Source organism: Scylla paramamosain, chromosome 8 (assembly GCF_035594125.1).
Source record: "Scylla paramamosain isolate STU-SP2022 chromosome 8, ASM3559412v1, whole genome shotgun sequence".
NCBI classification, from domain to species: domain Eukaryota; kingdom Metazoa; phylum Arthropoda; class Malacostraca; order Decapoda; family Portunidae; genus Scylla; species Scylla paramamosain.
The window spans coordinates 3471046-3484517 of NC_087158.1; the positions used below are offsets into that span (position 1 = coordinate 3471046).

General features: G+C 36.3%; 1 protein-coding gene across 4 annotated transcripts in view; it reads left to right on the top strand.

Annotated features, from left to right (window-relative positions):
• Positions 1–379: 379 nt before the first annotated feature.
• Positions 380–13472, top strand: part of LOC135102706 (acyl-coenzyme A thioesterase 1-like) — a 42359-nt gene continuing 29266 nt past the window's right edge. The window contains exon 1 of one of the 4 annotated variants that reach the window (XM_064008161.1): positions 380–533. Coding sequence is in view for 2 of the 4 variants with exons in the window: in XM_064008159.1 (XP_063864229.1) it covers positions 6999–7046 (48 nt within the window). In the remaining 2 variants the exon portion in view is untranslated. Of the gene's footprint in view, positions 534–6634; positions 7047–13472 lie in introns of those variants that run through there. The other 3 variants (XM_064008162.1, XM_064008159.1, XM_064008160.1) reach the window with 3 other exon arrangements.

The window sequence follows — 13472 nt, forward strand, 5'->3', positions numbered from 1 at the left end:
CCAGTACAATAAATTAACAAAGCATCACATGGCGCTTATATATATATATATATATATATATATATATATATATATATATATATATATATATATATATATATATATATATATATATATATATATATTATTGTAGTCGCCAGTTGTGTCACCTCACAAGGTCCTGTGAGGCGAGAGACTAATATGAAGCATGTGTAACACTAAGGAAAGAGTAGAAATTAAGGAAACTGCATTCAATATAGTAGTTAATTGCAGTAGTGAAGTTGTGTGAGAGGAACTAGCTGTGGAGAGCTTAGCTGTTGAGAGGTAGTGAGGATTGTGTTTTACTTGGTAAAGTTGATGATATGGCCGCGAACGGTAGATAAGGCACAGAGAGATCTCTAAAGAGATATGTATCAACCGGGGTCGCATATCTAGCCCAGCGGCCTCAGAAGGAGGCAGATTGTGCCCAGTCTTCAGAGAGAGAGAGAGAGGTCTTGCGACTCGCTCTGTTTTCTCCATAAACCCTAGACCCTCAAACGCCGACCCTCATAGTCGTAAGTGTTGCATTGTGGTTAATTAGCAGTAACTACTACATGTCAAAATACACTGAAAATTATTATACATGTATTGCATTTGCGTATCAATTATTCTGAATACTTTTTAAAGCGTAAACCATTATGTATTTTGGTTGTTATATTGCACTTTATTATGATGGAATGTTTTCTCTTTATGATGTTTATGTGCCTTAAGTGCAGGCGAATGTTTTATTGTATTTCAATACTCCTCGTGCTGATGTCAAAATAATTGTCACTACAGGTTAACCGCATTAAAGCGAGTAAACGACTGGGTCGTTTGTCATCCTGATCTCTTATAGACGTGATGGCGTCTACAATTATATATATATATATATATATATATATATATATATATATATATATATATATATATATATATATATATATATATATATATATATATATATATATATATATATATATATATATATATATATATATATATATATATATATATATATATATATATATATATATATATATATATATATATATATATATATATATATATATATATATATATATATATATATATATGTTACAGTCAATACCTGAATCCAGACAATTTGTAAAGTGCAAAGTTATTTTTTCAGGCAATTTGTGAACTGCCTAACCTAACCTAACCTAACCTAACCTAACCTAACCTAACCTAACCAGGCAGTTCACAAATTGCCTGAAAAAATAAGTCACTTTACAAATTGTCTGGATTCAGGTATTGACTGTAACATATATATATATATATATATATATATATATATATATATATATATATATATATATATATATATATATATATATATATATATATATATATATATATATATTAGTTATTGGTAAAATTCTCGCTCTTTGGTGTTGTAGGTAGAGAAAGAACCGTAGATTTTCACATGTAACTAAAGAAAAAAGGATATTTTAAGGAAAAGTATGGAGAAAAAGAGTATCATACCTGTATCGCGGCGCGAAGCGGAAAAATGCAGAAATATATATATATATATATATATATATATATATATATATATATATATATATATATATATATATATATATATATATATATATGATTTTTTTTTCTTCGTAAATCCAACAAATAATCAATGTATCTGCATCAGATATCTCTTGCATTAATTTTTTTTTTTTTTTTTAACAATGGAACACTGGTTTTTGCTTAGAAATACGGCAAAATATAATCAAAATTCTTGTACCGACCCCCCCCCCCCAGCACTAATTCAAGCGTGAAATCATGAATCATGGTTTATGTACAAAACCAATCGGAGTAATTAATAAAAACTCTGACTGCTTTTTCCATATATCCTAAAGTATACGTCCAGTGAATTTCAAATCCCTAGCTGCAATAGGTGGAGTACACTAACTCCTTCATCTTTATCACTTGATTTCTCAAAATGGAGGATTTTGCCATATAAAAATTATCTCCTCCATTGCTATTCCTGTTACACAAATTTGGGCTATTGCAGCTTATGGAAGTATGAGAGAAGAATCATTCCTACCCTCTGAATTGTTGTTTGAGGTTAATTTTTATTCTTGGCAAATATTTTTTAAAACTTTTTTTTTTCATTTTTTCATCAAACTTTAAAAAATACTTTTTTTTTACTATTGTATCAAAACAAGAGGGTAGGATTTATCCTCCTATCCTTCCTGATTAGAATGCTTTTTGATTGAAAGAAATTGGTAAGTAAATAAGGGAGGAGATACAAGTTGAATATAAGCAATTTAACATGGGATTCGCGACTTTACAATTTCCCCTCTAGGAAACCAGACAGTTTGTCTTCAGCCAGTCATACAAGGAAGGGTACTTTATTGTGATGACATACGGTGATGTCCCACTCACTCCAGTCAGGTTAATGCCAGGTAGAAGAGGCTTCTCCCAGCATCTGTTCGACCTCAATCTAACAACACTCCAACAAAAATATTATGCACATATTCTCTTGAAAGCTGGAAAGTTGGCAAGTCTTAAACAATTGTTGACTTTCATCGATACAGTAAAATACTCCATCAAGGAACTAGTTTCTCACCAGGAGAGACAGATTCCTACAAGTTTACCACCTTCACCAAGCAATGAGAACGACACGGAACTGAATGCAGACAACGATTTGTTGGAGTACGATTAACGATTAACAATTGAGTTGATAATGTTATCATCTATCACAAAAAAATCCTACAATGAATGAAATAACAGTGCGAAATTATACTGTTACAGATAGATCCTTATTTAACTATTGTGGGTGTCATTAATTAAAATGTTTGAGAATATTTTCTTTTTATATATTATTATTATTGTTATTATTATTATTATTATCATTATTATTATTAGTAGTAGTAGTAGTAGTAGTAGTAGTAGTAGTAGTAGTAGTAGTAGTAGTAGTCGTCGTCGTCGTCGTCGTCGTAGTAGTAGTAGTAGTAGTAGTAGTAGTAGTAGTATCATCATCATTACTATTTTTATTATTATTATTATTATTATTATTATTATTATTATTATTATTATTATTACTGCCAGAGCAGTACAAATAAAAACATCCTCACACACACACACACACACACACACACACACACACACACTGTCAGCTGTGTTAGGTGACGCTGGTTGAGCCACTACGAGGACTAGAGATGGTAATGCACAGAAACACTATTATCCACTTTTATCTTTGATTATAATTAATGGAAAACTCAAGATTGTTTCAGTATTCCTACTATTAACCAATTTTCTCGGGATTATACATTTATCTTCACTTAACTGCCAGAGTAGTGACGCGACTTGGCGTGACCTGCAGTATAGTGAGGCGCTGCTTGACATCAGTTCACTTTCATTATCTATGTACTGATGAAGAATTAGCATCAATGATCGTTCTTCTGAGCGTTGGTGGTAACGTTTCAGTGAGGTTGACTATGCCGAGTGTTTTGTACTATGAGGGTGACATAATTGAAAGATTGACATTTTTTGTTCTTTATGGTAATAAAAAAAAAAGAAAAAGAAAAAAACGCTTGTGAAGATACAACCAAAACACTGCCAAGGAGTTTGAAAGAAGTAAAATTTATGCCAATAGTATGAGTGATTGAGTTAAATGAATAATAATAATAATAATAATAATAATAATAATAACAACAACAACAACAACAACAACAACAACAACAACAACAACAACAACAATAGTAATTATTATTACTATTATTATTATTATTATTATTATTATTATTATTATTATTATTAATACTATTGTTATTATTATTATTATTATTATTATTATTATTATTATTATTATTATTATAGAAAGTCTGTCCTTAATGAATTATTAAGAGATGCTGCATGTCAGTGGATTTCTTTATTCAAAGGTTTATTGGGCCATGTAAAACTTTCAAAATCTGAAAATGTTTCCTGTTTAACGCACTGTATCACTCCTCATTTTATAGCTCTTTAATTATTCAACATAATGAAGTCAGATGTATAACACGTAAAAGCCAAGAAAATGTTGTCTATAACGAGGTATAACACAAAATTGCATGTACTCTGTCTAGGACACACTAGACAGACAGGTAAAGTAAAGCGATGATGACCGATCGACGCACTCAGTGTGCTTACGTTTAAGTGCAATTTACTCGTTTGTTTACTTTTGGCGGTTGACCCCTTGTCGCAGTCAGCGCGTCATGAGCATAGTGAAATCTAAGTTAGCAGAATGGCAAAATCTGTGAATTTCAATATGGATTTACAAAAAGGAGGAGGCTGAAAAATAACTTGTGCATACTGAAATACTGTATCGACAGCAGCATGAAACAGGACAAAATACTAACAACCACTGCAATAGACTTTTCAAAGGCGTTTGACTCGGTTGATAGAAAAAAAAAAAAAGATGATAGAGACTTTAATCAAATATGAATGTCATCCACAAGTAATATTGAAGTATTAGTAAACAGGTTTATATATTGGAAAAGGTAACGTATATGAAACTGAAGTTAAAAATGGAATCCGAGAAGGATGCACCGGCTTCCTCTTTCTAATCATGTTGATAATCAACATCAATGATAAAAATCTGCAAATCAGGGAAACGATTTAGAACAAGAAATATTTACATATCTGCTCTTCTACGCAGAAAATATTTTCTGGAGACAGACCCTAGGAGCATCAAAGTACACCCCCCAGAACAGTACTACAGGCAGGAATAAGAGCCTCGATAGTTTCTGCAAGGGACATGAAAACAAAGATGACTTAAGTCAAACATACTGTAGGAGACAATGATTTGCTGAAGCAGTGCTGCAAAACATTGGAAGGCGAGCCCTACGCCAGAAGTGGTTCAACACAATAAAACAAACAAACAAACAAACAACTAGAAATACAACAACTCAGCCAGCTGGAAGAAATTAAAATAGAAGAATCAAAGAAGAAAGTGAACGATCTCCAAACAGAAAGATGGAGAGAAGAACTCAGGCAAAAATCAACAGCAGAAGTATATTTTAACAAGAAAGAAATCAAGGAAGAATCAGGACTATACACAAATGATCTCAAATCAATATTGTTGTTCAAATGCCTCTCTTACACCCTGAAGTTGAACTGCAGAAAGATTTTTCAGTAATGGAGATTTAGTGCCCTCTAAGGGGTGTGATGTTCCCTTGCGGCACACGATAATTACAAATCCTATCACTGGATTAAGAGAAATACAAATACTGACACTTTTATGATTTTTAATAAATAATGGAATAATCCGAAATAATAATAATAAAAAGAAAGCAATTCAGAAATACAAAATAAATGGTAGCGTACTCTTCAGTTACATAATTCAGAAATACAAAATAAATGATAGCGTACTCTTCAGTTACATAATTCAGAAATACAAAATAAATGGTAGCGTATTCTTCAATTACATAAAAAACTACGATGGAGATATTTTCGCGACTACTGAGTTGTGGGGGAGACCAGAGAATAAATAAATAAATAACAAATATATACCCAAAAAGTATGTATAGACCTGAGGACAGTCTCACACGGTGATCTCGAACCAGGTGGTTTCACTAGTCCCGTGGAGAAAACCAACAAAAAAAAAAACGAAAAAAAAATGCGAATATCTATCCACTCAGAAAACAGTTTATCAACAGGAATATCTGAGGAGAATCCGAGAGGGTCTGAGGAGAATCCGAGAGAGACTGGCTTTAGTAAAATTATTGTTAAATAAACACTTACTTAATATTACAGGAATGGAGGGGGAGATTATCAGACCGCATGCTCACCTGAGGAGAATCCGAGAGAGACTCGCTTTGCTTGTGAGGAAATCGGCGGGAAACTAAGGATAAAGGTTTCCAATGGGGAAATTTATTAAGTTATAATTTTGTTTTTAGTAGGGGGGGAGCGACTAGGTTGTGAGTTCAGGGATGAAAAATATGAATAATTAAGTTACTGTTTACTTTATAGTTGTTACTTTAAGAAGTTTAATTCAATGGACTTTTGAAATCAATTGGGGAATTAGTCAAAGTCTGGTATCTCTTCCCGGCTTGCGTAGCAACAGGGGTAACAAGGCAGCGAAGCAAAGAAGACTTATCAGATTCGTCAACCTCATTGGCGCGGCGTAATTATCTGGGAATTAATTTTATCATATTAAGGGCTCCCCATTCTCTGGGATTAGGTGAAAAATTCGCCTCTATAACCTGGCCAAGCAGGAGAAATTACGTTTATTCACGGGGTAAATTTGTTATAGAAGTGGTCAACACAGTGACGCTGAGAGGGGGGGGGGAAAGCAAGGACAAAAGGACACTGAGGAGAGGAGGGGAAGGGGAGGGGTTAGTCACATGGTACTGAGATTCTGGTCACCCCTGCACACTACATGGGCCCTAGCCTAGGAAGAAAAGTAGAAATATACATAATTAATTTCTCAGCACTACAGAGACACCAGTTGTCTTATGTGTGAAGAACAGAAATCATGAAATACTTCCTAATGGAATGTGTCGTCCTACAGAACAAGAGAAAATAACATAATGTGGAAGACTGCAATCTAAGTGACCTACTACTGTTTAAAGATAGAAATGAAAATAAAGCGGAAGTGAAACAATACATTGATAATATATGCACTTTTAGGCAAAAAAAAAAAATAAATAAAAAATACAGGACTAAAGTAAAAAGTGAACAGGAAACATCCACGATCCAGCGCCGCTGAAAAGGGAACTCTGGAACCTTGAACCTTGCTACAGGTAGCTTGGGATAGTACTCCCAGAGCCAGACCATTGTATCGGCTGTGTAGCACAGCAGGCGTACTCTGCAGATACCCTTGCCGTGCCAAATCTCTCGGGTCCGAATTTTTCCCGGTTGACGCCATTGTGCATGTGCACCATATCGAGGGTCATGTTTTGATGATGTCACTCGATATGGTGCGCATGCGCATTTACGTCACCTGGGAGAGATTTTGGCAGGGTACAGTGTTACTGCCGCGCGCAGCGTAGTTGGGAGTGATGTGGCACCACTCTGCTAAGGGACGGCCGTGTCTCACCCGCTTAATAGTAAGTGTCTACCAATGAACGTACTAATCAGACACCTCACCCCCTTTTTATCCGCCTAACATGACTTAAACTTTACTTTCACCAGCCTCTTTATTCCGGACGTAACTTTTTTTTTTTTTTTCGTGGTAGTGCTCGATGTGTTTTGAATTCATCTCTTTTCCGCAAATAATATTTTTTTATTTATAGCTTCCGACCCCCCCCATTCCCTCAAACAAATTATTTGCGATACGAAACCGAAAAGCAAATTATTAACCTTACCCAACTAAATTAACCAAACTAGCTCAACAAAACTAACAACTTAACCAAAACATAACCGAACAAACCTAACTTAACCTTAAATCTAACCATATTTCTGCTTTCCTGCCTCCTTATCCGATTCCTCGGTGACAGAATTAGGAGAATGAACATGAGTGATGTTACTTGTGTGGTTAGAGCAGTGCGGCCAGAAGAAAGAATTCGTAGAGCAGGGTGGCGCGGTCCACAAAGATGCCTTTTCTTAGTCTTTCTAACTCCATGACTGCCATTGCATCTCCAAATATGTCCATCTTCCCAGAAATGGCAGTTTCTTTAATACCTCAGACACTTCACTGAGGTTGGAAGGACACAGTGCCCCCATGAAAATGTTTATGAATCTTGATTTCTTTCAAAAAACTGTAGTGGCCTGGAAATAATTGACGAAGCAGCTATCACACAGGGGCATCTTGCTAGACTGACTCCAATCTGCTCTTTCCTTCCAAATGCAAAATACACTGCTGTGACTGGAAAAATTAATAATTATTTTTTATTCATTGGCTGTGACATTGTTCTCAAATCGACCACAGTGATCTTTTTGGCACAGACGCAGTACATACCAAACACGTATGAAACAAACATGCTTCCCCTCATCCTTTGGGAGAACAAGTCAGTTGTAGCTGAACCTTAGAGGGAGGGATGTGTTGCTGTGTACAAAAGAAAGCCAATAGATTTTTAAAAATCTCAGACGACACTTATTAATTTCAGAGGCATATGTATGGGGTTGAAAATACTCACTACAAGGAACCCTTGTAGTCTCACTACAGTGAGACAAGTCACAAAAGTAGAAGTGAATTTAGTGTGAAAACAGAATAATACTTTAGGGAATACAAATGAAAACAAGGAGCTTAACTTGGGGAAAGACACCACACCAGAAACTTCCCCTGAAACACAAGTAGCCTCACCAACAAATAACCACCTCACAGCTGGTGTCCCCCAAACACTTGTCCAGGAGGAATCAAAGAAACCAAGAACTTGTGGAAAAAAGGGTATGAACTATGCATTTAACTACCCAGGATTCGGTCAGAAATTTATTCACCATGGTTTTGACGTCAATATGGGTTGCAAACTGGGCACAAACTACAATGAATACCACTCCAGAATGTGTAGGACCTCATTGTTTAGAGGAATCTGCTGGATCTGCTCAAGAATTCACTGTAAATACAGACATGTTAAGGGAACAAAAAAGTAAATAAAATGGAGATAACCTAAGCCCACCGCAAATTCCTCCAAGGGGACATACAGAAAGCTACACCACATTCTAGAGAGAATGGAACCAAACTTGATACACCACCCAAGGCCACAGCAAGCCTTCAGACAGGTGGGATAAGAGGGGCTCCAGGTCACAGAGCTGCTTTTTTAGAGAATATGGTAGAGAAGTTAACCGACAGAAAAGACCAGCTCCAGAAGGTGATGTTCCTTCTACTAGAAAAGACAGAATGGAAAGAATCAGCAAAGAAAAGGTGCAGTGACTGTCACTAGAAGCCTATATCCCAAAAATAACTAAAACAAAGTCCCTTTTCTAGAAGAACTAGCTAACAATAAAAAAGTGACATTCATTACCCTTAAAGAAATTCACTTTAATAGTGAGGTCCTCATTGCAGAAATAAATATGGAAAACTACACACTATACCATTCTGACAAAGAAAACAGATCAAAAGGAAGGGTAGCTATCTACTTAACACAGGAATTGGCAACAAATCCAAACATAAAAAATTAATTGTCTCAAATGGGACTAGAATTACTTTCCTTATACATCAAAAAGATAAATGTAATCATTATATATATATATATATATATATATATATATATATATATATATATATATATATATATATATATATACAGTAAAATCCCTCTTATCTGGCATCAATGGGACCGCTGACGTGCCGGATACTTGAATAGAAATGAAATTATGTCCACAATCACCAGCCTTCACTCACGCATCTTACCATAACAAAGATCAGCTGATCTTATCAGCTGCTTAAGTGTAAGCATAACACGCTTCCTCTTTTCTACAACTTTAGGCATGATGAAGGCGTCAGGCGATAAACAGTGCACACGCGGGACTGAGTCACTGAGTAAACACAGTGCAGTGGGCCGCGGGTGACGCGAAGCAGTGCGCTCTGGTGGCGAGGGGACAAAGTATGCCTCGCGCGGGAATTTTAATCGATTTTATGAGTACACATTGATTTTTTATTGATTTTAAGGCTCGGGGAAAAATGTGCCGGATACTTGAAGCTGCCGGATACTCCAATGCCGGATGAGAGGGATTTTACTGTGTGTATATATATATATATATATATATATATATATATATATATATATATATATATATATATATATATATATATATATATGCCACCACACACTTCCTCCCAACTCTGGACAGTAGCCACAACATTAATGAAAGATACACTAACATCTCTACTAAACCAAGAGCCAGAAGTTTTGATGATAAGTGATTGCAACTTCCCAACAATAAACTGGGCGAACCTGGAAGTAAGAGTTGAATCAAGTGAAGAAAACTTCCAGGCAAAGGAATTCATTAAGATAATCGAAGACAACTTCTTGATGCAGTGGATCAAAAAACCCATAAGAATGAACATCCTGGATCTCCTCTTCAGTAACAACCATAGCATAATCCACTCTTGCAATCTGACAGAGACTAACACATCTGACCATAGACTGATAGAAGAAATAGCTAGCATAACCATACAGAATGAACTGCCAGAACAAATAAAACCAGTAACATCACTCTTAAATAGTGTAAAGTTTCACAGCCAGAATATTGATTGGGCAAAGATTAAATCAGCACTAACAAAACTGGACTGGAATGCAATGTTCAGGGACAAGAACTGCAGTTAAATCCTGAATGTCCTCCAGGAAGAATGTCAAAACATTTGAGCAACACATGCCGAAGAAGTGAGACCAGATTAAAAGAAAAATTATTCCCAAAGACAGACAGACATACATTAAAAAATTCATCAAGAACTTAGACAACAAAGAAAAAAAGCAAAATACAAGAAAACTCAAGACTAGAATAACACCTGCTAATCTCTCATGAAATAGAAAGAAGACAGAAAGAAGAAAGAGCAGTTGAAAGTATAAAAGAAAATTCAAAATTTTCTTCTCTTATGCCAACAGAAAGCTGAAAAACATGTCTACAGTAGTACTATTAGAGGATCAAAATGGAGAATTAGTTACAGACTGCTTGGAGATGGCTCAAATGTGAAGGGTTCAGTATAACAGTGTTTACAGCACCTCAATGGAAGACAAAATAGTCAACAACCCACACAATTTCTTTGAAAACAATGGCAGTGGACCATTCCCTTAAGGACATTAAATTTGTAACAGAGATCATTGCAGCAATAAACAGCATATCCCAGAATGCATCAGCTGACCCAGATGGATTCCACTCAAAATTTCTGAAACTGCTCTACCATTAAAACTATTGTGGATGGAATCAGTTGCAAAAGACCTCACACCACTATCACTAAAAACCAGCATTGTAACACTTATCCACAAAGAAGGAAGCAAAGGTCAAACAAAAAACTACAGACCAATGACACTTATTTCATATCTAATCAAGATAGCTGAAAAGATTAAACATCTAGAACTGATATCTGCCCTAAATTATGACAACACAGTTTTAGGAAAGGGAGATCATGCCTGTCAGCTCTTATTACACCAAGAATTTATTTTACTAGACATGAGCAGAGGCCAAAATGTTGATGTAATATACTTATATTTCACCAAAGTGTTCAACGAAGTTGATCACGGCCTCATTCTTTACAAGTTAAGTGCTTTGGGAATAGTTGGAAACCTAGGGGTATGGCTACATAGCTTCCTGACAGGCAGAATTCAACAAATATTCATACAAGGGTGCCTCTCTGAGCCAAACATCATAGTAAGTGGCATCCCTCAGGGCTCAGTGCTGGGCCCTCTCCTCTTCTTGGTAATGGTAGGAGACACTGATCTCAATATTCACCACTCAAGAGTAACATCATTTGCAGATGAATGAAAACAATCAACAGAAGTGATGATGTGACACTTCTCCTACAGGACCTGAACAAAGTAATGGAATGGGCCAACAGGAATAACATGCAGCTAAATGAGGGAAAATTTTAAGTGCTTCATTATAGACAGCAGCAGAAGCTCAAAACAAATATCAGCTATCAAGCACATCAACTAAACCTGTCACCAAAGGAACATGTAAAAGACTTAGAGATATGCATGAGTGCCAATGCTTCTTTCATCAAACACATAGACTCAATCATCAACATGGCCAGGAAACTTGCAGTATGGATACTGGGAACATTCCATACAAGGAACAGGTCATGGATGATGACACTATGGAAAACCCTTGTCCTACCCAAGATTGAATACTGTTGCCAACTGTGGTCATCTTAGAAAATAAAAGACAAGCAGACTGGAATCCCTTCAAAGGAGTTTCACTTTCTATCAACCATCACCTGAGGTGAGGGAGGCTATGCCATATACGGAGAGCAGAAGCAGCAACTGCAGACAACACTGCACAGCAGCTTCGATTATAACAGGGCCCAAGTGTTTAATGCAATCCCCAAGGATATCAGGAGCCTATCAGGTGTCTCAATGGACACCTTCATACGCTGGCTTGACAAGTGGTTATCATTGATACCTGATGAGCCACCTATCCCTGGCTACACCAGCACGGCTCCCAACATCCTACCACACCAAAGAGCTGAGCTGCCAGGGAGTAGCAGAGCTGCACCTTAGCTGTGCCCTTTAAGACAAAATTCTACAAAAGTTCTACAAAAGTATATGTAACTGTCTTGCACCACTACCTAACCCAACTTAATGAAAGCTGATTTAACCTAACCAAACTAACATAATCAAACCAAACTAACCTAACCTAATCTAACCAAACTAACATAATCTAACCAAATTAACCTAACCTAAGCAAACTAACAACCTAACCAACCTAACTTAACCTAACTAGACTCTAAAAGTTGCTGTCAGCATTAGAAATAATTTATAGTGGGTATATATGGGCTCCAAATTACTCAGAATGAGAACCTCTATCTGATAAGGTAAGAAAAACAACCTTGAAATTTATAAAAGACTAAAATAAAAAACATGTAAGAATGATAACCATTGAGGGTCTCCTAGAGACATGCCAACCCTAGTGTGAGTAAGTGTAGCACAGGGCAAATAAGAAAATTGGAATTTGTATGATACACTTTTTCCTTATCAGCCAGACAGCATGTGGTGAGGTGCCCAGCAATAGGCTGGGCCTGGTCATTGTTAAGGTGTGTGAGAGGTTAGGTTAGATTAGCTTTGTGTTTTGTAGGTTAGATGAGATTGGTCCCAAGAGGTTCATTTCCTCTTACAGTGCCTTTAGAACTATCACCAAAAACTCCAGCAATTCTGTGAGGATTACTACATCACTAGCAAAAGCATAAGTAACCTTGGTTTTATTCATAGAGGCTCCACAATGACTTTAATCCATGACTCAGCCCAATACTGATCCAGACAAGTGTTCAAAAGTGACATGGCAAGATATACACCTGTCTCACTTGCATGTTCATGGGTAAAGAGCTGGACAGCCCCATGCCCCCACCACTTGATAACATTCACAGTCCTGGAGTACAAGCAGTAATCTGTGCAGGAATCCCAAAGAGTTGCAGAAAATTCCAATGTCTTACACTGCTTTGAATTGAACATCTTGAGATCAATGTAGGATGCAAGCATCCCCCCAACTAGATCTTGTGTTGGCATTCCACCAGGATATTAGGATACAATCTCTTGTTGACTTGCCAGGTGTGAATCCTGACTGTTCAGGTCTCAGGGATTTCATCAGGTGGCTGCAGATCTGCAACAGAAGTAGGTGGACAGGCACTGTGTTCACCACACTGAGCACTGGAATACCATGTTGCAGTCCTGATGGTCCCTTTTCCCTTCCCAGAAAGAGATAACCAGCATGCTTCTTTAATCAGGAGGAATGGTACCTGGGTGCAAAAGATCAAGAAAAACTTTAATATTTTTATTTAGATACCTGGGGTTATGGGGATAGTTGGATATGGTAAGATTTTGAAATTGATTTATGAATACTCAGCTCTCCAATAATTATTATAAGTTTTCATTAAATATCAA